Source organism: Temnothorax longispinosus, chromosome 10 (genome assembly GCF_030848805.1).
Source record: "Temnothorax longispinosus isolate EJ_2023e chromosome 10, Tlon_JGU_v1, whole genome shotgun sequence".
Lineage (NCBI taxonomy): Eukaryota > Metazoa > Arthropoda > Insecta > Hymenoptera > Formicidae > Temnothorax > Temnothorax longispinosus.
This window is the reverse complement of record NC_092367.1, coordinates 13,267,636-13,293,329: the sequence shown is the minus strand read 5'-3', so window position 1 is coordinate 13,293,329 and position 25,694 is coordinate 13,267,636. Positions and strand designations below refer to the sequence as shown.

Below are 25,694 nucleotides of genomic sequence, written 5' to 3'. Positions count from 1 at the left end.
TACCAAAAAGTATCTCACTCTCGATACCTCCTTTTAGAGGGAGCGTACGAGTCGTGAAAATGCTGGGGATCCCTTCCTGGTGCGGCCTTATATTCCGTCCTGGCAAAATATTAAATGCGAGAAAGCTCAGCCATCTAGCGGTGTGAGCTTGTTGTTATCCCGGTGTCATCCTGGGAACACGTGCTTTAGCGCTCGCGGCCGCTTGCCGTGCCGCTGGCGTTCCTGCCTGGCGGGACGCGTGGAACGGGTTGCCGTTCCGTAGGCGCGTGCCTATACGCGCGCGGTGTGGCGGTTGAGCCGCCGTCTCTTGGAGCGCTCACAGTCGCCACAGTATAGAACATTATTATGAACATACTTTGACCACGATTCCGAAATTTCAGTAATGTTGAAATGGGAGTGCCATAAGGTTGCAAATAACATTGCGCTAAGGTTTTTCTATCATTCCTGTAATGTTTTTGAGGTAAAAATTTAAACGTACTATCAACTTTATTACAATATTATATTAAGATTACGGTAATATTAATTCTAACATTTATTTAAAGTTCTTATTGATGTTTTATTTCTATTACAGGCAACATGTTTTTAATAAATATGCAATAGTAATAAAATATCTCAATATTTATTGTCTAATTAATATTTAGATTGCTTTTATAGACCAGGCTTGGACAACTTTGAGCTCCAGAACCACGACACTTCTTTTCTATCCACGGAAAGTAGGGGAGTGTCGTGGCTCCAGAGCTCGAAGTTGCCCAGGCCTGTTATATACTAATCTGCATCTGGGGAATAATTCACTAATTATTATTAAAAAAATTTTATTTATATAAAAATAATATATACCATATATTACAGTTTTCAGTTTATCATAATAATATCTTTGGTGAAGATCACTGATCTTAGCGAAAGGTTTTGGGATAAAACTCATCTTTCAAATAAAAAAATCAGATTTCTGTCTCAAATCCAGGAAAAAAGGCATTTTAAGGCAAGATCAGATGTGGCCTCACATCTTCGTCGTTGATCCTTGAATAAAAACTAAACGTGATACTGAGAAAAAATGTCAAACCAAATAATTTTATCAAAATCTTTTTTTTTTATTTGAAATGTGTCCCCTCGAATGAGGGTGTTAGTGCCTTCGACTTTATCCTTTTAGATCATATAGCACAAATCACTATTTCTAATGTATAAAAACTTTTTTTTTACTATCGCCTAGACCTATGTATTTTTTTTTCATTCTACAAACTTCCTAAAACGGATTATTAAACCACATACAGGTCTTTTAATCCTTAAACCATTTACTTCCTCTTAATCAACCCCTTACAGAAAAACAAGTTAAACAAGGACTGTATATGCGGGATGCAGACTGAGTCGAGATCAAACCTAAGACCCTTTTGTTACTATAATTAGTAAAATAATCACTCGCGCGGAGCCACGCAAGTAAGATAATATATTTATCACTTCCTGAAAAATAAAAGTAGAATTAAATTAGTGAAAAAGTTACTTATAAATTATAACGCGGCAAACTATAATGATTTTATTTTATGGAAAGTATATACCGAAATACATTACATTACTTTTTTAATGTTTTTTTATTTCTTTACGGACGTTTGCGAATCTGAACCACTCCATTACAAAGTGTTCAAAATCTTTTTCTGTATTCCGAGGGAATATTGCTCTAAAAGTTTCTGGAATAAGAAAAATTCAATACAGTTTATTGTTAGATGAAAGAAATAAATAATGTTAATTTAACGGCATTTATAGAACATATTAAAGGACATATATTATAGATATAAGTTTGTAAGATTAAGAGTCAGAGTAACCATTTTTGGTTTTGGACGCATTGGGAGCTCCTCCTCAAGATTCTATTTGATCGTTTTATACATAAAACATACAGTTGAATACATTATTGAGATTAATACAAATACATTTTGATTTTTGAAGGACATACCATATTTGAAAACTTTACCGACAAAATTTTACCTTCTTTTAGAAAGTTTACATATATCGTATTGGTTACATAGAATTACAAATGTTTTTACATAATAAAAATAGGTGTAAATCAATTAGAGCATTTGCTCAATATATCACAAAAACGATTAAAAAATTTCAAAGTAAAGATCTCGAGCTGTCAGTGTAAATATTTATCTGTTACAAAAATTGTACAACTTTTATATCTTATCAGTATGTTTGCTCCGTTAAAGAAAATTGTAAAAAAATATTACTGTACCATTTCCATTAAAAAAATATATGAAAAGTTTGCAAGAAGATTTTTATATATAAATACTTAATCTTTCTGCTAAATATGGTAAAACATAGCAACACACATTTATATATAAAAGATCTATATGCATAAAGGACTTGAACAATGTAGTGTGAATGCGTTAGTACTTATTTGATATGACGTTTGGATGATTTTGTCTGTATGTTACTGACACTTTTAGAGTTTTTCATCTATTTTTTCATTTAATAAATTGTCATAAACAAAAAATATATGCATATGTTACGCCACAATCAAAATAACTGTAAACATAGTAGATACAGATAATGCGCAATTACTATCTTTGCTATAGGCACTATATTGAAAATAATACCAAAAAATCGGTAAAAATTACAAATCCTGGTGATTTCTTTGTCGACTCTAAATTGCAAATATTATATTTACTACTCTTGAAGAGAAAGGGAGAAAGAGGGAGAGAGAGAGGGAGGGAGAGGAAATATCTCTTACAGTCTTTTCTCTTAATTCTTAAATTTTCAAAGTCTGATTTTATTGTGTAAATTTATATCTACTACGATTATGTAACTACTAACCGGAAATGTTATTTGTAAATGTTTATAAAATTAATTATAATTGTGATAAGTAGCTTTACTTACAACTTGCATGAAAGCTTCTTGATCAGTTTTTAGCATATCTTCAAATTGTCAATGGAAGATAAGGGGAGATATTGTCCAATCTTTGTATATTGTACAATACTTTCCTTAGAATATTGCTCAGCCTCGCGGCCCGAGTACATCAAGAATATGTTCGATCCTTAATACTTTGGTATATTTCTTTTCTTCTGCAAATATCTCTCTTACTCTTATATAGGTCAAAAAATAGATCTTGAATCACCAGCTACCTATTTACAGCACATATACATAGATAATTGAGTTCTTATCATTAATATGCAAGTTTTAGAATATAATAATTACTTACCCATATAAAAATGTTGTATACAATTAAAAGTGCTCGACAGCACAAGCACAAGCGTACGTATATGTGACACACTCACGCATCATACGTATATGTAAGATAATGCGACTACAGTCTCCAGAACTATTACTGCTTCCGATTGGATGTCGCGACAAGCGTGCGTCTGCTCATGATCTCGACGCGCTCAAACAGCTGAAAATAATCGGCAGTAAATTGCAAGAAAATAGCAAATAATTCCACTATACAGCTTCTACACCGATACCCAAAGAACGTTATTTGTAGTTAACCTAAATTGTAGGTTATAGATCATCATATCAGCTACTATTCATAGCACGTATGGTTAATTGAGTTCTTATTATTAATATACACCCAGATAGCCAAGTCTGTCGAAAACAGATTTTGTAAAATCTTGCTACAAATGTTGTTGACAAGAAGGATACAAATTTAATACAGAATTTGATTTAACAAATAATGTCGACAAAATGCTAGCAAATATGTAACAAAATCTGCTGACATAATTAGATAGCAAATTGCCAACAAAATACGGGCAAATGTGGCCATGTAACCAGACAGCAAATTGGCGGCAAAAACCGAGTAATATTTGCGTCGAGCACTCTGACGATAAATTGGCGACAAAAACCGAGCAAGATCTGTGCAGCGCTATATGATGACACATTAGCGACAAAATACGCGCAAGGTCTGCGCAGCGCTGTCTAATGATAAATTGGTGCAAAAATCGAGCAAGGTCTGCACAGTGCTGCCTAACGACAAATTGGTGGCAAAAATCGAGCAAGCTTTGTGTAGTGTTGTCTGACGACAAATTGGCGGCAAAAACCGAGCAAGACCTATCACAATTTAACGATATAATGATATTAATTATATATTTTTTCATTCTTATATATATTTAATTTAATTTAATGCGTTTAACGAGGAACAGTGTATAATAAGCATAAAAGTATTCGAAAATACTTTATATTCAGTAATCTTTTTATTGTTCTATATTGTTATATATACCTATATATGTATATTGCTAGAACAATAAAAAGATTACTGAATATAAAGTATTTTCGAATACTTTTATGCTCATTATACACTGTTCCTCGTTAAACGCATTAAATTAAATGAACATTGAACAGATTAAATAATGAGCACGCGCGGTCATATAGACTAGCTATAATAACATAGCTATTACACAAAATCCGGTTTAATAACTATATATACTGTATATATTATCCAATCCAAAATTTTTGCAGCCCTACCGCCACTCTCAGTTTTTGTTTGCTCAGCGCCAGTAGTTCTTTAGCTCTTCCTAGTCTGCTGTTTTAAAAATTATATTCGTATATCTAATTCAAAATTTTATTACTCTTTTTAAACTGAATTTGTTTCTTAAAATGATTTTTAAAAAATTATATATTTGCGCTGATTATGACGTATGTAGACTATATATAACACTTACATTAAATTAAGAAGTAGTCTACCATGGCACGTAAGGCAGTTGGCTCACGATCCAGAGGTCCCGAGATCCCGAGTTCGAATCCCACCAAGGTAATAAGTGTGTTTTTCAAATACAAGAAAATATTTATAATCATAGACTGCATCTTAAGAAACAAATTTAGTTTAAAAAAATCATGCGTGTGGTCGCCACGCGCGTTAGAAGTGAAACTTCTGAAGGCAAAGCTTGGCCATAACTTTTCTGAAATTAATACAAAAACAATGCAACGGAATTAGTCACTCCAAGCCGCCCGCAACTCGAAAATATAGTGTTATACGCAGTTTTCACTATATCCGTCTTGCCAGTGCCGTACGCCTGATCGAATTTTCGTGACGCGTTTTCGAGTCGCAAAATCGAATTTACTTACCGATCCAAAAGGAGTTTCACTTTGTACGCCTGTTGGTCGAATTTTTGTGACACTATTTCGTGACGTTTTTTCGTGTCGCACAATCGAACTTACTACCGTACCAAAGAAGTTGCATTTCGTACGCCTATTGGTCGAATTTTCGTTACACTTTTCGTGTCGCATAATCGAACTTACTACCGTGCCAGAAGAAGAACCGTCTCGCCAACGCCGTACGCCTATTGGTCAAATTTTCGTTACACTTTTCGTGTCGCACAATCGAACTTACTACCGTACCAAAAAAGTTTTATTTCGTACGCCTATTGGTCGAATTTTCGTTACATTTCCCGTGTCGCACAATTGAACTTACTACCGTACCAAAGAAGTTTAATTTCGTACGCCTATTGGTCGAATTTTCGTTACACTTTTCGTGTCGCATAATCGAACTTACTACCGTGCCAGAAGAAAAACCGTCTCGCCAACGCTGTACGCCTATTGGTCGAATTTTCGTTACATTTTCCGTGTCGCACAATCGAACTTATTACCGTACCAAAGAAGTTTCATTTTGTACGCCTATTGGTCGAATTTTCGTTACACCTTCCGTGTCGCACAATCGAACTTACTACCGTACCAAAGAAGTTTCATTTCGTACGCCTATTGGTCGAATTTTCGTTACATTTTCCGTGTCGCACAATCGAACTTACTACCGTACCAAAGAAGTTTCATTTCGTACGCCTATTGGTCGAATTTTCGTTACACTTTCCGTGTCGCACAATCGAACTTACTACCGTACCAAAGAAGTTTCATTTCGTACGCCTATTGGTCGAATTTTCGTTACACTTTCCGTGTCGCATAATCGAACTTACTACCGTGCCAGAAGAAAAACCGTCTCGCCAACGCCGTACGCCTATTGGTCATATTTTCGTTACACTTTTTGTGTCATACAATCGAACTTACTACCGTACCAAAGAAGTTTCACTTCCGTTACACTTTTTCGTGTCGCGAATCGAATTCACTACCGTGCCTAAAGAAGTTTCACTTCAAAAATAGTAATAAAATTTTGAAATAAATATAACTTTATTTTTTTTGACAGTGTTGCGCATTCCTTGCACGGTTTTTTAGGACAATTTGTCGTCGGACAGCGCTACGCAAAGCTTGCTCGGTTTTTGCCGATTATTTGTCGTCGGACAGCGCTACGCAAAGCTTGCTCGGTTTTTGTCGATTATTTGTCGTCAGACAGCGCTACGCAAAGCTTGCTTGGTGTTTGTCGACAATTTGTTGGTAGACAACGCTAGACAAAGCTTGCTCGGTATTTGCCGACAATTTGTTGGCAGACAACGCTACACAAAGCTTGCTCGGTTTTTGCTGCCAATTTGCTGTCTGGTTATGTACACAGGCTTTACTAGCAAAACACGAGCTTAAAGATGACACAGATGGCACCGGATTTGACACCAATCTTTGAACAAATTTGATGCCATTTTGGCGACAATTTGCTATCAAATTGCTTACTGGGCAACTTTTAGAATATAATAGTTACTTACTTATATATAAAGATACTGTAAATAAAGAGCACTGCTCGATCCACACACGTGTATACGCACTTACGCATCGTATGTAGGATAATGTACGCATCATGGCTGTCGCGATGAGCGTTGCGCACAATATAAAACAATAACATTCTAACAACAGAAAATTAATATACTACCAACGTTATTTCCAAGTCCAAATTACAAGGAATTTTGAACTGTTGCATTGATCTCAAATAAATGTCAGAGTAACATTTGAAAAATGTTTTCTGTAACGTTTTTAAAATATTTTAACAACATTCAAAAAAATCATTTTACGAAATAATATTTTTCAAATATGTGTATAATATTATTAAAAAACGTTTAAAAAATACACATAAAGTCAATATTTCTAAACGTTAATTTCCCACACAGCACATAATATTGCAGAAATATTGCAGCAATATTATTTTTCCATTGCAATATTACAATGAAATGTATCAGAAATATTGCAGTAATATTACTGAGATATCTCAGTATTATTAAAATGTCCGCGAAAATGAATATCAGTAATATTACTGATATTTATTTCAGTAATATTGCGGTAATATTACTGCAATATATCAGTAATATTACGGTAAAATTACTATAATATTTGCGTGATATTTGTATAATATTGCTAGGAATTAAAAAACCATTTTAATAATTTTTATTAAATGTCATTAAATTATTTTTAATAGTATTGTTACATACAATTTTAAAATAATATTGATATTGTAAACGCAATAATATTATTTGTGTAATATTAGATAATATTTATTTAATATTGCTAAAAATTAAAACATTTTAATGAATATTATTAAATTTTATCAAATTGTTATTTTTAATAATAGTATTACATACAATATTAAGAAAATAATATTGATATTATCTTTCTACCTCTTTCTTCTTCACAACTGCTCCATGCTACTCTGCACTGTATGAATTTCCACTGATAAAGAATGACGTAACACTATAACATAATACAAAAACTGTAATTATTATTTATATCTAATTATACAAGGTGAGTTTTATTTTGTATGCCAATTATCTTCACTAATTATCTCAGAAAGTATTGGTTTATTGGAAAAATGTTTCAGATAAAAGTTGGAAGGTTTATAGAGGAATAATGGATGATCTTATTAGATTTTGAGTCTGGAACCCAACCCAAATATTGAAAAAAATACCAAGTTTTCCTTGAATTTTCCAAAATTCTTTGCTTTGTCAGTGAAAAATTAACACAGGTTGTATTTTTGACCAAACTGACATTTATTCTTACGTTAACTCTACGTTTCGACACTGGTTTTGTGTCCTTATCAAGAGATTTCTAAAAGTATACAAAACGAAGTCGATACAAGCCTTTCCTTGAATATCTAAAAAAGTATAAGGCAAATAAAAAAATGTTTCAAGCAAAAGTTGTACATATTAATTAGTAGAAAAAGATAATACCATAAAAAAGAGGTTTCTATTTAAATAATTTGACTTGGATCCTATTAGACTTAACACAGGTCCCGGACTCAAAATCTAATAAAATTGTCTATTGGTCCTCCTTGAACTCTCCAACTTTTATCTGAAACATTTTTCCAATAAATCAATACTTTCTGAGATAATTATAGCGGAGATGATTGGCACACGAAATAAAAATCACCCTCTTTATTTCATACGTAATTACATATTAAAACAGAAGAGTACGGGGTTAAGGGGATGCTAAAGTGACTCAATTACCGACAATTACAGTCAAAGGTCTAATTTTGAAACGGCTTTATAGATCGCAAAATCCTTTTACAGGAGTAAAGTATAGGTACTAATGAAGGGTGGGAATGTAAAATAATTAGTAATAATTGAAAAAAATTAAAAATGTTGTTACCTCATTTTCTAATATAAACAGTTGTATAAGTAATATGTACGAAATGAAATGTTCCCACCCTTCAGAAGACGTGCACAAACAATAACGTACCTTTGAAATTGAGATTGAAAGCTTGGAATAAAAATGAGACGTTCGAAAAAATTATAACCTATAACCATGTCTATCCTTGTCTATCATCATTGTCTATACAAGGACAGATATATAATTCGGTCGGTAATACAAACGGCTTTAGGATCCCCTTAAGTATGACGTGTTCCGATATTCACTGTCTATACTGAAAATATATGGTTAATGTTATACATACACTTTAGATTTTCAGTACTGGATATTAAAATATTGGAACGCAGTTTATACCAAGTTTAAATTTTTCTTACTTATGTATCTAATAAATGAAGCTGTCGCTCAGAAGAGTTTGATAGAAATCAAACTGCTTGGTGCTGCTCTGCGTGAACTTCCACTGATGGAAAGCAACGTAACACTGCAACATATATAATACAAAAACAGTAATTATTATTTACATCTAATTATATATTTTAAACATACAAGTAGGTTAAGTATGAATCTGTATTGTGATATTCACTATCTATGTATACTGAAAATCTGTAGTTGATGTTACACGTATACTTTGGATTTTCAGTATTGACGATTAATATTGGAAAGTATGGTTTATATCAAATTTAACTTTTTCTTACTTACATATCTAATAAATAAATCTTTTGCTCTTCTATCAAACTACTTGGTGCTGCTCTGGACTGCATGAACATCCCCTGATGGAAAGCAATACTGTAACATATAGCATAAGAACAATAATTATTATAAAATCATGTAAGTGGTTAAATAATTATGGTTAAATCATTTAATTAATGATTAAACTGCTTTTTAGGAGATTTGGGATCGGCATATTTCTATCACGTATCTCCAACTAAGGGCTCCAGTTGGATTAAACTGTTAAAAATTTTGAGGTTAAGTTAGCATCAAGATTTAAGTATGAAGCCGTTAATAAATAATTTAATTAGAGACTCGTTCAATAAGGTTATAAAGGCAAATATATGTATTTTAAGATGGTCATTGAAATGATTTTTATGATATTAACATGGTTTTTGCAGACCATTATGCCACGTAATCTCTATTTTTGGATTTAAAGACAAATCGCCAAATATATATGTACAATGTAGTACATATTAGTAATAATTATACAAAAATACTTTTAAAAATATTTGTGTGAACAATATTTATTAAATAAAGAAAAATTACCTGAAATTAAAACGATTGTTTCTGTGCGGTGTCGTACACGTGATTGCGTGGTCCCACGGAGCCATGCAAGAGACAGCGAGAGAAGACCGGGAATGGTGGGGGTCGGTGCTGCGACCAAGCGCATAGCCACACACACTAGCGTTCTTCCCTCCACTTACGCACTCAGAAACGTTCTGTTTATCCGTGTGACAAACTCGTAATTTGAAAAGTTTAATATTGATTATATAAGAAATATAAATTTTAAATTTTATCCATTTATTTTATTATCAATTTACTTACTGGCTCTTAATTAAAAATTAATTGTATATATAATTACTTTTTATTATTACAAAACAAATAACAAGTTATAAAATTAAATACCACCACTTATAAAATTTATCTTAATCACTTTTATTCCCCAAAAATACAAGTCAGTTTCTTTTGATTTTATCACATTTTTTTATTTAGATTTTTCTTTCTTTCAGTCCAAAATTCTTTAACTGGTATATATTATCTGTGCAATACGTATGATTGTGTGATACCTTAATAACGTCTTAATGACGTCAATAATATGTCATTAAAATGTCATTTGACATTATTTTGCTACTTAAAGTATTATATTTCAACAATATATTGCAGCAATATTACTGTAATATTTCAATATTATTTAAAAACGTGTAATACATCAGTAATATTTCTGAAATATTTCATTGTAATACGTAATATTTCCACTATATCGCAATATTACTGCAATATTTCTGCAATATTATGTGCTGTGTGGGTTAATGTTCCTTGCTTACTGGGCAGTACCTTGACGTAGAACTACGTCTTTCCCGGAGGGTGAGGGGTAATTTCGGGTGCACGACTGCAATGTTTTTTTACAACGTTTTCTTGTAACGTTTTCTTGCAACGTTTTCTTTTCCTCGAAAGGTATTAAAGGAAAATATACTTTATTATAGTGTTTTTGAAAGCTCTCGATGTGAGCTAAATGTTCCTGCAATTTATTTTGGTGGTTTTTTTATAATCGATTTTCTTGTTTTTCTTGCAACGTTTTCTTGCAACGTTTTCCGCGAACTACTCATTTGTTAATAAACCGAATTTTAAAGAATTATATACTATATGAAACAAGGGTAGAATTTTCCGGGAATGGCGGTGGTGGGGTTAATTTTTCGATACCGATTTTTTTTTAAACCGGTTGCGTAGTTTTCGATGCCAATCACTTCCTGAAAAATAAAAGTAGAATTAAATTAGTGAAAAAGCTACTTATAAATTATAACGCGACAAACTATAATAAATTTATTTTATAGAAAGTATATACCGAAAGCTGACAGCGCGCTAAACGCACTATCTGCACTCGCGCAGCACACACACGCGCCCTGGTGTCGAAAAAGTGAAAAGGACGCGACTGCAGCCAATGAAATAATGGCATGGCATGAGAGACGTCGGCGTTAGGAGGAGGAGGAGGAGGAGGAGTATCTTAATAAAAAATTTTCACATTTCGACTTTGCGTCGCAATATCTCCACTCGTAGGGCACGTAGCAAAATATTATAAAAGAAACCCCCCCCAAATCGACCCAAGCTATCGATCAAGCCTTCTTAAAAATTGATCCGTTCACTCGTTATATGAGATCTCAACATCTCGAGTATTCGCAAATCGTCACGTCGCGTAAAAGAGTCACGGTCGGTCTCGCTCCGCGTGTACTTGGCGCGAGACACTACCGTGTCTCTTGATAGTAGTTTTCATAACCGATTTTTATGAAACCGGAGTAGGAGTTATTTTGAGAGATCTACCCTGGGGGCTCCGAGGGGGGAGCGGAGCGGGGGGGGGGGGTACCGCGGGCAAGGGGGAAGCGGAGCGGGGGTACTCGAGGGCGAGGGGGTCCGCGGGGGGGAGATTCGAGGGCGCGGGTGGTCCGCGGGGAGGGGGGGTGGTCGGCGAGCATGTCGGGACATGTTTATTAAATGTTAATAAACATATCGTTGACAAGGGTACCGCCGAGGGGGGGGGGGATGTCCGCGTTCTACGCCGAGGGTGGTCCGGGGAGGGGGGGGTAGGTGTCCGCGTTTTAGACCGAGGTGGTCCGCGGGGGGGGGCATCACTTTATCGGCGCGGGGTATTACAAAGGCTAACGGGCGCCGTTCGGCTGCTGGAATTTTATCGGCGGCGCGCCGCGGGAGGATGGGGGTCCGCGTCCAACGGCCACGTCGGTCCGCGTGACGTCACACGGCTCGCCCGCGTCTCGTTCGCGTTGTCTTTCCCTCAGCGCGTTGTCTCTCTCTCGCTCCCGTTCCCCTCATTGATGTTCTCTCTTGCTTCCAACCTCCTTTGTCTCTCCCCCGTTCGCGCGCGTCTTTTCGTTGGCGTTCTCTTTTCCTCGCGCGGATTTAACTTAATAATTATTATTATTTAAAATATTATTATTATTATTATGAAATATATTTAATAATAGTGAAGAAAGCGGAAAAATAAATAATAAATGATGTATATGGAATTAAGCATAAAAATATTTATTCATAAAACTTTAAAAAATTTTTAAAAATTACCACACCTCTTCCTCTTCAACGTCAAACTCATTTTGCATATCGAATAATCTTCGTAATCCGAAGATGTTTTCGTCTCCTAAAACGTCCCAGATTTTCTCGTTATATTCGGAATCCACTCTTCTAAACCAGCGTACCAAACGCTGACGATGTATATTGATAAATCCCCGAATTCGGATTTCATCGAAATATATAAAATCCTGAAAAAGAATTTAAAAAAATTTAAAAAAAGTTTAAAAAATTTTAAAAAATTTAAAATCTGTGAAAAAATATTAAACACACCTGTCTGTGAGGAATCCGAACCCTCACCATATTATAAAGGCGGACCTCGCGCACCGGCACGTTGTCGACCCATATCCACTGTAACGCGTTAACAGAACGGTTAATTTTTTAAAAAATATATAATATACAATTATGTATTGTTGCGTACATGCCGCCCGGTATGCTTTTTCAAAAAGTTACGCCCAAGCCGACAGTGAGTCCGTGACTCTCTCAGACACTTATTCACACTCGCACACTCACGAAAATAACGACGATTTAAACGATCGTCGTGACGAAGTGACGAACTGCACGCTTCAGCTTGGAGTTCGAAAAGCATACCGGGCGACACGCACGCAACGGTATTAAGTATACATACTCCTACTGCGGGGTACACAATTTCTATGCATTCTTCGATTATGTGATATCTTCCATTTCTTCTCGTTCCTCTTCTTCTCGGTCTATTTCTTATTCTTACACAGTGCTCTACTTGCGCTTGCGAACGTTTTCACACTACTGACTTAACTGACTGCAGAGGACTGAACCAGAGCTCAGAAAAGTAATTAAGATAAAATATATCTAGCATTACAATAGCGAGAAAGGATTCGTTGGAGCATCAACACCACATAGGCGAGCGTCGCCGGAGCATGGCTTCATAGTTTACGATATATGATATACCTTAAATTTCAAGCGGCCCGAATGGTTCGAGTTGAACGTCGCATATACGGCTCGAATGGAAATGCGTGTAAAGAAATTAAGTCATGATTTATATTTTAAAAATACATTTTTTTATTCTTCTTCTTTTACATATTTTTTGTTTTTTTACGTACTACGGTAGCGCACTAAAAAATAAAGCTGCGAGCTCACAATCGACGAGCTGATGTTTATCGAAGGCATCGCTATCGCGTATTACATTCAATACTTGCGTAGGATTCGTTACAGTGGACGCGATTTTGGAGAATTGCGTGAACTTGACATCGACCGTTTCGACAATTCTACCCAATCGATGGAACATCGCGTCGATGCACGGATCAAGATCGAGCATACGGTGTAACGTCGATTCGATCATCGTTAAGCGTACGTTTGAAGACTCAAGACGTACGAGTTTGACACCGTTAATCGTACAAATTCTCAATGTTAGCGGTCCAACGCTTATAAAATCACACGTATCTTTAGAGGATCGAATAAAATTCAGAATGTTCCGTCGTTGTTCGTAGAATCCCTTCCACGTTTCGAGGGACAGTATCAATTCCGTTCCTCGATGATCTCCTACGGCGATCTCCACGTAACTCGGTGGACCCACGTTAACGCCAACTTCAAGGAATTTGTATCCCGTAGCCGTCAACGCGTATCGTCTGCTGAGTATACGAACCGCGCGACGCTTCAACGAAATGCTGTAAAAAATAACGAAATTAGTAATAAAAAAATAATACAATTTATAATTTGCAATTTAAAAAAATATAAAGCTTTATAATTTAAGAAAAAAACGAAAAAACTTACTTGTTACACTTGTTCTCGTACGATGGAGTTTGTGACGTTGCACGATGTGCACGTCCCAGTCTTCGCCACTCAAACCTTTATATCACGCGCGTACCCGCTTATCATGTTCGTTTAGCTATTAATTACAGGAGGAAGCGGTCGGGCGACCCGAATAGGCCGGGTGGCGCCATCCGCCGGCGCGGTGAAGCGCCCCAAAATTATAGAAGGCCGCGAAGCGGGCCCGCCACGATCGTCACTGTTGGGCCGATCTCGAGCGTGCGTGGACGTCCGGCGAGGAGTCCTGAGGGTGTATTAAGCGAGGGCGGCGGCCCTACAAGCCCACTAAGAAGGAAGGATCGAGGACCACGAGAGTATTGTAAACGACCTGCAATCCCGAAAGTAAGGTAAAGGGGCCAGCGGGGCGGAACGTCGAGTACCGTTTCACGTATCGTATTTTTGGAGATGTGCGTAGGATCGCTTTCCGACCTACGCACTAATGTCGTGAATCCCTCGGGATTATTGCTTAGGTCATTTTACGGGTCTGACAGATCCCGCCCGCTGCTACCCCGTGAACAGAGAAAAAGGGGGGTCCTTTTCCGCTCGACTCGACAATCCGGTGCATGATTGCGTGTGATAGCGGGTCGGCGTACGACGTGGCGGCCTTGCCGCGCGTCGCGATCCTTGCGAGTGTTATGTGATTATGCGGATCGGCTCAACAGTCACCCGAGGATTAGTTTTCGCGTTTCCGTTAATCCGAGGGTTTATTTCACGTTTCCGGTAGTCTTAGTGTTTCGTTAATCGTAAGCCTCGCGTCCACGGTGGCGTGAATCTCGTCCGTGCGTTCATTCTAGGGCGTATCGGCACGTAGACCCGTTAATTACCGCGCCCGGTGCTTCGAGTGTGAGGCGACGGAGTAACGAGTCGGGGGTGTGCATTTCGGATTATTCCGCTTACCGTTTCGCGTTTTCGTTAGTCTTAGAGTTGCGTCCCTTCGAGGGGAGATATCACGCGCCCCGGAGTGTATCGTGCGGAAGTATCACGCGCTCGCGGAGTGGACCGAGGAGCGGGAAGAATCGTATCCCGTATGTTGCGTGTACTCTTTCGTAAGCTACGATTGCGAGTATCCTTTCGTTTGTGGGTATTATTTCGTTCGAGGGCCTATGTTATCGCCATTCGGATATGACTTATACCATTGCATTTCGTGTATGATTTGATATTAGTTTTCGCGCTCCCGTTAAGCTTTATTACTGCGTTCTGCGTCGTTCATCGCGTGTATTATTTCGTCATCCCCTAGCGTGGATTATTGTGATTGCGTGTATTATTTCGTCGGCGTATATTATTACTTTTCGCGTATTTCATAGCGTAGATTATTTTTTGCGTGTGTTATTTCGTTGGCGTATATTATTACGTTTAGTGCGTTTCATCGCGTGGATTAATTCTTGCGTGTATTAGTTCGTCGGCGTATGTTATTGCGATTGATCGCGGTGAATATTTTGCTCGCGTTCTGCAAGTTGTAACACAATTATCACGCTTTTTAGTATATTATATTTTGATTTACATCTTATTTGAGTGCTTTCTTTTGTGTTTGTCTTCGCCTCACCACGGTCAAACCCCTCCGCATTCGGCCTATGTAAGAACCACGACCCTCTACCGAAAATCCGGAGCAGTCGTTGCGATCGGTCAGAGCGGGTGTATCTTGACTATTGAATTAAGAGTCATATCAATAATGAGAGTTTGTTTCGGATCTATGTAGAGTTCATGTAGAATACTTTTCGCGGGTTAGAGTAAACGGTGGTGTGGCCGTATCTACACCTGGCGCCCAAGGTAAATTTGTATCGCTTTCGAGATCCGCTCTGTCACCCGATCATAGATTTGCTACGCGATTCAGCCCCGCCTCACGGCCCGGGGAAAATAATATATAGAGAAATAGCGTCGCAAGTTTCATCATCATCATCGTGAATCGGTACGTAATAATTCATACGTCTACTGCCACTGCTGTTACCGCCGTTGCTTCCTTCAACGGAATACATTCTTTCTCTCGGATATGAGAAGTGAACACCGTTCGCACAAGCAGTCGATACGAGACTAGTCGTATAAAATTAATCGAATATACGCGGCAACTTCCAAAACTATGATGAAGGAGGGGGAAATTAATGTTTCTGGAACGCCCAATCAGCGCTCTGAAATTTAGGAGAGGGGACTAAGGTAGGATGTTTTTTTTTTATTAAGATGTATCCCCCCCTCTCCTTTCCGCATGACATCAACCGCGAAACATGTTCAGACATGTTCGCTGAAACCTGATACCCCCCCTCGAAGCTATCGAGTTAGAATTCGTCACGTATACCTACTTATTCTTTAATTTTGTACACTATCGACTAATGGGGGAAAGGAAATAAAACATTGTAAAATTTACACATACATACATATAAAATTTATTTTTTAAAAAGATGACAATTTTTTCTGGCGTTTCGACCACCAGTTAAATATTTTTAATACATTTTGCAACGCGCAATTCTTAACGTGTTTTCCACATCGCATAGTATTGGTAGCATCTAGAATATTTAAAGATTCGATATCTTCGTAATCCGCATCCAGAGTCTCGATGTTTAGGTTTTTTCTCGCTTTATTTTCAAGCAGATCCACCAGCCATTCTCGTTTCTGACATCCCTTGACGTACACGAGAGTCGGCATCTCGTCGTCGTCGTCGTCGTCGTCGTCATCGTTGTCGTCATCGTTGTCGTCCTCTTCCTCACCGAGCACGGCCGACGTAATTAAACGCTTCACCTTGCTGTACGGCACGTTTCCGTCTTCCCATCGTAATCCATGGTGATTGCGAATCAACCAGGAAGCGCACGATTTGTCGGATTTTGTGAGGAGATTCCACGGCATGGGGCATGTAAAGATGTAATGCGCCAGAACGGCCCCGTTTCTCAGCACCGCCACCTCCTTCACGACAAATTTCATCCCGACGACGAAACCTTGCAGGTCGACGAACGTTGGTGCGGGCATGAAGAGATATCTCTCTTTCTTCGATGCGTGAATCGAGAGGAATGACGCGCGTTTCGCGACACTCTGATTTTTATATTCTGCTCCCCTTTTTCCCCTCATAAATTTGTATCGGGAGTTAAAGAGAGAAAATTTTCGTCGACGTTGCTGCGAACACTCAGACTATTTTGCGCACTACGTTGGTCAACGGATTGTACTCGATCACGCGATCGTGTATGATGAGACAGTACGCGGAGGTATTCGGCGGTACATTCTCCATGCAATCGAATTCTAGTCTGACATCCACGGTGGCGTTTTTGACGGATTCGTTTTGTCGAGAGCAATCGATGATCACGAACGGGCCGTTACGTAGAAAAGTCGAAACGGTGAGACTCGGCTCGAGATATTCGTATCCGTAATAGCCCTTGCAGAAACGCGCGTACATATCGTAGAGAATCGCCCATCTGTGTTTACCAAAGTCCAAATTCAAATCGTCGTACGGATAGACTTCCGAGTTTAGGTAGAGTTTCACGTTGGTCAATTTGCAGTCGTCGAATCGGCTCGTGTCCGCGGACATGACGTTCTTCCGACCCGTTTGCAGAGCAAAGACGACGTATCGCGGTTTCTCGAGCTGAGTCGCGGTCTTAATGGCCCACGAGTGCTTGGTCGTGTTCTGCAACAGGGGATACTCGTACAGATCCCACGAACGGAAACCCATACTTAGATATCGTCCGTTTTCCAAGGCGCGCAGCATCGACAGCTTGTTGACCTCGCTCAATACCACGTGAGGCATTCGCCACTGTATCTTGAGTAGTTTGACAGTAGGCTCCAACGCGAGACTTCCCACCAGACAATTGTTGTCGGTGCGCGATCGTATCAAGATTAATTCGTGACGAGCGTTGATCACCACGCGTTTGTAATCCTCGCAAAATCCCAGTAACAGGTTGAGCGGTACGCAGAAATTGAAGTATCCGTTGGGGTTATTATGTGGTTCCCAGCCCGCGTTTCGCAGGATCACGCTTCTGTCGGACGATACCGTTACGTAGTTCTTGAGCGTGCTGGTTATTCCTACGTTTCTGCAGTGATCAATCTCCACACCGTCGAGCTCGTATCGAATTTCATCGAACATGAACGCGACGCAATTATTCCCCAATACCACGTTATCGGCTTGGCCGGCTGCTCCGGTCACCGTCAATGTTCCTTCGACGTAGAGAAAACTTTCGCACGGCAACGTATACAGATCCTGCTGTTGTATGGGTATTCGTATCTCGTCGCTATACTCGAACGTTGTGTTGGCGTACGGGTTGTACGTGTGAGTCTCGATCTTGACGATGCGATCGTCAAAGACCGGCTCGCCTCCGATGTTAAGAATTTCAGTCATCGTTCAGATGTTTCGTACCGCGAATCCCAGAGATTGTAAAAATTTAACGTTCGATGCGTTGAGCTTCTTTCTCGTCTCTGTTTTCGTCTCTGTTTTAACGCTACCGAATGTCGATTTGATGATATCGTCGATCGTCGCAGTCGTAAAGATATTCTTATCTGTCGCGTGCTCCGAGTCGTTCAACACGAGCATGTCACACGTCGCGCGTTATCGCTGTAGCCGTCGTACGTGCAATCTGACGGTGATCTCTTCTCCTCGAAAATCGAGCAATCGTCCGTCTTGATCCGTGACGCGTATCGTTAGATCCGTAACGCTTCGCGCGATGATCGGCAGGTAAATGATCTGCGCCGGCGTTTCCGATATCTTATATCCCGGTGGTACGCTCGGTGAAAATTCGTGTATCGTGTGAACACGTTTGCCGTTGCTGTACGCACCCGCGGTCACGTTACACTCCACGCGGATAATGTTTACGTTGATAATATTAATCGACGCGTCCGATTCGTGCCACTGTCCCGGCTGCAATATACGCTTCGACGAGAATCCCAGCAGCGATCCAACGTTGTTCGGTTTGTTAAAGTTCACTTTGAAAGCGCACTTGATCTCGCTCTTCATCGTATTGTAATTTGCGCGGAGCACTATCGGGTATTCCGCGGCCTCGTCTTCGTAGCTGTTCGCGCGAGCGGTCGCCTCTCGCGCGATATTCGCGACCGACGTACGATCATCGTTGGAACGATTTACGCGTCGCGGGCGTTTTCGTGAAATTTCGCGTTTCAAAAACTCATGTATGGCTCGTATCTCGTACGATCCCTCGGGAATCGTAATTTCCGTGTCATCCTCGTCGAAATAAAATTTATTGTTCGAAGAATTCACGTTCGGAATCGTGTGATAAGTCTCAAAACACGTTAGACCGAGCTCGTAGTCACCGTCGCTCAGATCCACGGCGGGAAAATAGTGCTCCGCGAGGATGCTGCTCTTCCCAGTCAGCGTGAACGTTATAGACATGTCGGCGGAAACCGTTAACGAATACTGAGTCACCACGGCGCACCGTCAGGCTTTAAATTAGCGTCGATCGTCCGGAGAAATCGCAGGCACAATTGTCCACAGATGTTCTGATCGTATCGCTGATAAGACGTGCAATTGTACTCGATCTTCGTCACGCTCGGCCCGAAATATCGCACCAATTCTTTCGGCGGTCGAAGATTGCCGAAACTGTCGAAATATACGACTCGATCTTCCCTCTTCGCGTACGCTACCCAATGAGTACCGGGACCCGCTGCATCGTCCAAATTCACGATACCGCTCTCGTTTCGACGTACACCGCCGATCGGTAACGAATCACGCATGAAGACACCTCTGAAGAACGGTACGCGCATACGCCTTGCCAGTCGATTCAATTGTACGTTAGTCGTAATACCCGCGGGCATATTTAACGTCTTTTTGACGTTTTTTTTTTATTTTCGACGCTACTCCTCGCCCGCGTTTGTGCGGGCCGAGATACAGCCCTCGTCCATATTTGTACGGAGCGAGATAAAGTCCGCGACCTTCCACGGCGCGATTGTGACGTTGCATCTCTTCCAGCTGACGCCGCGCGGCTTTGTTATCGTTCACGGCCTTTACGACTCCCGCCGCTCCGCCGGCCAGAGAACCGAGAACTCCCAACAACGGTAGAATCGGCAATACACCGCCTCGTTTCGCTGTCGGAAGTATCCGTTTTTTCGTTAGCTTTTTTTTCTTCACCGTTTTCGATTTTTTCGTTTTCAAGCCCATTCCGAGCTTCGTCTTAGCCTTCATGGTCGCCCAGACGGCTGTAGCGGCAGCTCTCTCCCCGAGAGTCGAATCTCTCGCGGTAATGCGTTTTCGCGCTTCCGCAGCGAGTATCTCGTCCGCCGCGTGTCTCTCGGTGAGATCGCGGTTACGCGAATAGGCTATGTCGTGCTCGCGACACGCCGCGTCCAATGGATTAATACCTTGATCGCCTCTCGCCAATCGTTCTTGTAAACGAGTTCCCGGACCGCAAAATTGATAGCTGGGAATGTGTAATTCGAACGGAAGTGCGTTTATCGCGCGATTTAACAGGCCTCCACCATTTTTTTTCGTTGACATTCGCCGCAATCCTTTATCATTGGCGCGGGACCGTCGATGTGCGTTCGCTGCCACGGTTGATTGTAATGTTCGTAACAGCGACGATATGCTTGAACCTCCAAATCCGCCTTTATATGTTCCGGAAGCTTGTCCCACACGTAGTGGACGTGATCGCCGCACGTTTGCAACAGAACGGCTTTCGGCACAAATTGCAGCTGTTCGGCGCTCAAGTCGCGAATATCGGAAGGTCTCGACAGTAGGACGAACATTTTTGCTACTGAGCGATTCGCGGTTCCGCTCGCCTATAAATAGGCGTTCGAGTCAGCCAGAAAGTCGGCAGTGTGGAAAAAAATGAGATTCGTGCGACAACCGTTGGCGATTCGCGTGACGAATTGCGACGACAGATCACGGTCGATGGGAGGCAACGTGGAGAAACGCAAGCACGGTACGATGTTACCGACTACTATACGCGCGATCATTTGCGGCCCCTCGAATTGCGGTAAAACCAACGTCTTGATAAGCTTGCTGGAAAGTCCGCACGGCGTACGTTTCGAAAACGTGTACGTATACTCGAAATCGTTGCAACAGCCGAAATATCGATATTTGGAGAATTTGTTGACATCGATCGACGAAATCGGCTACTTTACGTTCTCCAATAACAGTGACGTCATTCCACCGAGCGACGCGCGTCCAAACTCGATCTTCGTCTTCGATGACGTAGCGTGCGATAAGCAAGACTCTGTGAGAGAGTATTTCTCAATGGGCAGGCACTCGAGCGTCGACTCCTTCTATCTCTGTCAGACGTACGCGAGAATACCTAAACATCTGATACGCGACAACGCGAATCTGCTGATCCTGTTCAAACAGGATGGTACCAATTTGAAACACGTGTACAACGATCACGTGAATACCGACATGTCGTACGATGAATTTTGCGCGTTGTGCCACGATTGTTGGCAACAAAAGTATGGATTCGTAGTGATAGACAAGGACAGCGCGCTTTCGAACGGTCGATACAGAAAAGGATTTAACGTGTTCGCGATACCGTAAAAGCGATCAGTCGTTGCCGATACCTCGTCGGAGGTGAAACGTTAGCGTTACAGAGAGAAATCGACACTCTGCTTTTTCCGCGATGGCCGCGATCGACGGGAGCGAGAATATTCGCGAACGCGAGAAGGTCGTGAAAGAGATTGCGAAGACGAGTAATTCGATTCGTAAGAAACTTCGCGCTTTGAAGACCGGTAAGATCGAGAAGGACATTGAGTTGGACACGCACTTTAAACCTCTCATCGGGCCGTTGAAAAAGATCGTTGACAACTCGAGCTTGATCGCGGTGAAAAAAGAGGAGCCGACGGAGAGCGACGCTGACGCGAAAATCGAACCGCTATCCGTTCAACAGCGCGGGCAGGAGGAGGAGGATGCTACACCGAAGAGAAAGAAGAAACGATTAGACTCCTGGCCGGATCTGTCATCGACACCGTGTAAATCTGATCAATCGAAACGACCGATAACCTCTACACCGATAACCTTTACACCGACGCGAACCGTGCAACGTACAAGTCCCGAATTTCTTGAAACCGCGAATGTTTTCGAAACCACGGACGACTCGATCAGGACGACCGTTCATAATCGGTTGCAAACGTCGGAGGGTCGAAAATGGTTTATAGAATCGTTGGAAGATCACTTGGGTCCACTGAGCCGAATTTACATCGCAGAGGTTTTGGGCGCCATTCCAACAATAGACATAGTGTACGGCGTTTATCTCGACAATAATGAATTGATGCTCGGTAATAAACGTTTTGACGTGGACAAAGCTGATAACATTTATATCGACGGCGTACGATACGCCGGCACACCCGGTATTTACGAGTTGATCTTCAAGAAAATACCCGATGACAAGCTCTACACGGAGGACGATATGCAAAAGTATAGGAGCATACTGTTGGCAACGAGTGCTCATAAATACAAGCATGATCCTCACAAGCGATTAAAGGGCAACGTGGGATACAAGTATCAATTTGTAATCTCACCGTTGATGTCGACCGGATCCAAGAAGAAAAAATCCGGAAAGGGATTATTCGCGCCTCGCGCGATGACGCTAACCGACAATAAGATCGACTACGTGCACTGGGACGACCCCAACGAGCTGGTGGATCGTCTGCGATTGCTCGACGCTTCGCGTCAAGCTGGCAACAATGCCCACGACAACGAGATCATGTCGATCATCGAGGAACTTCGCGAAGCCGGGCTTATTATAAATTAAACGGTGCGACAGCGATCCGTTCAATCAGCGTCGAAATGCCGATCAACAAATTTGGATTGTTCGAGCACAGCGGAGACGCGACGAATGCCATTTCGTATCATCGGTGGAGCGGATTAATGAGAAATTTCGTGCGCAATAACGCTCTGTGTCGCACCGCCACGGACTTTGACGCAAGGTCGCGCAAGATTCGTCGCGTAGCGCAACCTGAGACTGACGGTGACGCGGTTAACAAACTGTACGTTGATCAATTCTTTAAAATGTTGAGCAATCAACGAAAAGAATCAGACGAGAAGCTGACTGCGTTCGAGCAAGATGTGCAAGCGTTACGGACTGCGATAAACAAGCTTCGACGTGCGAATATCGTTGAATCAGACGCGACAACGAACAACAATGGACAAACGGTTCAACAGAAACGACTATCGAAAGGCGACGAGTGAAGAGAAGCAACGGTTCATTAACGACGGCGAGGAACAGCAACGAACGATTCGAGAACGGTTGTCGGACGGCTGTTCAACGGTTCGAGAACGGTTGTCGGACGGTTGTCGAACGGTTCAAAAACAGCTTAAAAACGATTACGAGCGGTTTAGAAACAGCTGCGAACTACGCGGAGACAGGAAAGGCTACAAACGGCTAGAGAACGTCGACGACGACGACGACGACGATGAGTGGTAGGAAGCAGTTAACTGACGACGACGAACGACAACGAACGATTCACGAATGGTTCAGAAGCGGTTACGAACTGTTCAGAAGCGGTTATGAACTGTTCAGAAACTGCTACGAACGATGCATTAGAAGCAGAAACGGCGACAACGAAACATGAGACCGTTAAAATCGACCGATGCGGATAAAAATATCGAAAAGCGACGGCTGGTGGACGAATTGCACGCACCGGCGAGAAGAAATTTTCCCCGCAGACACGTCATAGTGCGAGGGTACGACGACCTGTGGCAGGCTGACATCGTCGAGATGCGTCCGTACTCGCGTTTCAACGGAGGCTACCACTACATACTCACCGTCATCGATGTGTTGAGCAAGTACGCGTGGGCCGTGCCGCTCAAGGGTAAAGGCGGCAGCGAGACAGCTGACGCTATCGCTGAGATAATTCGACGTAGCGGGAGGTGCCCTAGTAATCTACAAACCGACATGGGGAAGGAATTTTACAACGCCGACGTGCAACGTCTCGTGAGAAAACACGACATCAATCATTATTCCACGTATTCGGTGTTGAAGGCGTCGGTCGTCGAGCGATTCAATCGTACGTTAAAGAACAACATGTGGAAGATGTTTACGCTCAACGGAAATTACAAGTGGGTCGACGCGTTGCCGCGACTCGTGTCGGATTACAACGCGCGCAAGCATCGAACCATCGGCATGCGACCCGTCGACGTTACCCCCGCGAAAGCCGAAAGACTCTTGGCTACGGTGTACAGCGCGATAAAGATCGCGGGTCCGGCAAAATTCAAAGTGGGTGACTCGGTGCGCGTTAGCAAATACAAAACAATTTTCGAGAAGGGCTACACACCGAATTGGACCACCGAGGTGTTTAAGATCGTTAAAGTGCAGCGTACCAATCCCGTTACCTATCTACTCGAGGACTATCGCGGAAAATCCGTCGCTGGGGCGTTCTACGAGCACGAGTTGCATCGCGCGACTTATCCGGACGTGTATCTCGTGGAGAAAGTACTGCGCAAGAGGGGTGATGAGGTTTACGTTAAATGGCTGGGATTCGATGGATCGCACAATTCATGGATACACAAGGACAATGTTATTTAATTCGTGCAAACTGTATTTTTATTCTTAACATAAAAATGCAATATGTAATACATGTAAAATGTTTGAAATATGAAATACATATAAAGTACGTAAAAAATATGAAATACACATGTGTCATATCTTTATTAATATTCATTCCAATACTGTAATATAATACTCACAATACGTTACGTTATACTATTACATACATATACTACTGCATACGTTATACTATTACATACATGCATACATACATGCATACGTTACAAAGGTATTCGGTAATGTCCCCACGGTAACGTATCGGTCGAATCTGGTATAACGTATCGCTTATCGTCGTACGGACTCAGAGCGATTTTTGTTTCGGACACGGTGTACACCTCGTGCAACTTCGATCGTATACAGGATTGCCGTCGCGTCATTTCAATTTCGTCTCGCAGACATCTCGTGTAATCGTCGAACGTTATAGTACGCGCTATGACGTTGCTCTTGACACCTTTCGCTTTTTTACAGTCTTTCTTACCATCCACTCTCAACGCGTACATCTTCGCCCTGAGTCCAACGAATTCGGTCATGATCGCACCGTTATTCTCGTCCTTCATCAAGCCCGGCACTTTTTTGTTCTCGAGCGTTATACCGTACGCGTTGTCGATCGCGTAATCGCTCGTGTCGAATTTAACGATATCGCGTTTCACGTTCTCGTACACATCCTCGCACTCGATGTGGTATATAAGGCTGTCCGTATCGGTGTACATAATTCTACACATGTCACCATACAGGGGAGACATGTACTCGTGATGAAATTCGTACAAACAGACTTTCGATATGTCGAGAATGCACATGCCGACGTAAATAGGTTTGTCAAATTTAACCTCGAGTTTTCGCAATTCAACGGCTACCAGATTTTCCGAAAACACGCTCCTGCTGTGAAAATTTGGTTTCGAGATCAGTGCCTCCGCGTTGCATCTGCCTTTCCACTTTGTCAGTAATTTTACATCGACGTGATTGCGAACATTTTCCATCGTTTTCCCGAAAACCGCGTTGTTCATCAATTTATATAAATTTTTCTCAAAATCGTTCTTGGCCAGTGTTCTAAATTTCGTATTGAGCTCGATGTAAGTGCGGAGCCACGTAGATTGAGCGAATTGCAATACGCGATGTATCTTTGTGACGCGAATGCCGTGTCGCGTGCACTGCTGTAGGTTGCGATAATGGATGACGTAACGCTTCTTATCGTACAGCGTGGCGAGAAGTTTGTCCTGTCGTTTGCCGGGCGGTTTGTCGCGCGTCGGA

General features: G+C 41.2%; 3 protein-coding genes across 3 annotated transcripts in view; all 3 read right to left on the bottom strand.

Moving 5' to 3' along the window:
* Positions 1 to 25,694, bottom strand: part of LOC139819874 (cytochrome P450 4C1-like) — a 169,315-nt gene that overhangs the window by 46,109 nt on the left and 97,512 nt on the right. The gene's annotated exons all lie outside the window — the stretch shown is intronic.
* LOC139820230 (uncharacterized) lies at positions 11,516 to 13,912 on the bottom strand (the record flags this gene model as incomplete). Its single annotated transcript, XM_071790373.1, has 2 exons — positions 11,516 to 12,404; positions 12,487 to 13,912. A coding segment is annotated over one exon (621 nt), but the record flags the coding sequence as incomplete, so codon positions are not given.
* Positions 24,625 to 25,450, bottom strand: LOC139820579 (uncharacterized). The gene has a single exon (XM_071790942.1). The coding sequence runs from the start codon at positions 25,448 to 25,450 to the stop codon at positions 24,668 to 24,670; it is 783 nt and encodes a 260-aa protein (XP_071647043.1). The 3' UTR covers positions 24,625 to 24,667.

Coding starts and splice junctions, on each gene's coding strand:
- LOC139820579 (XM_071790942.1), bottom strand. CDS start 25,450: ATGAACAACGCGGTTTTCGGGAAAACGATGGAAAATGTTCGCAATCAC.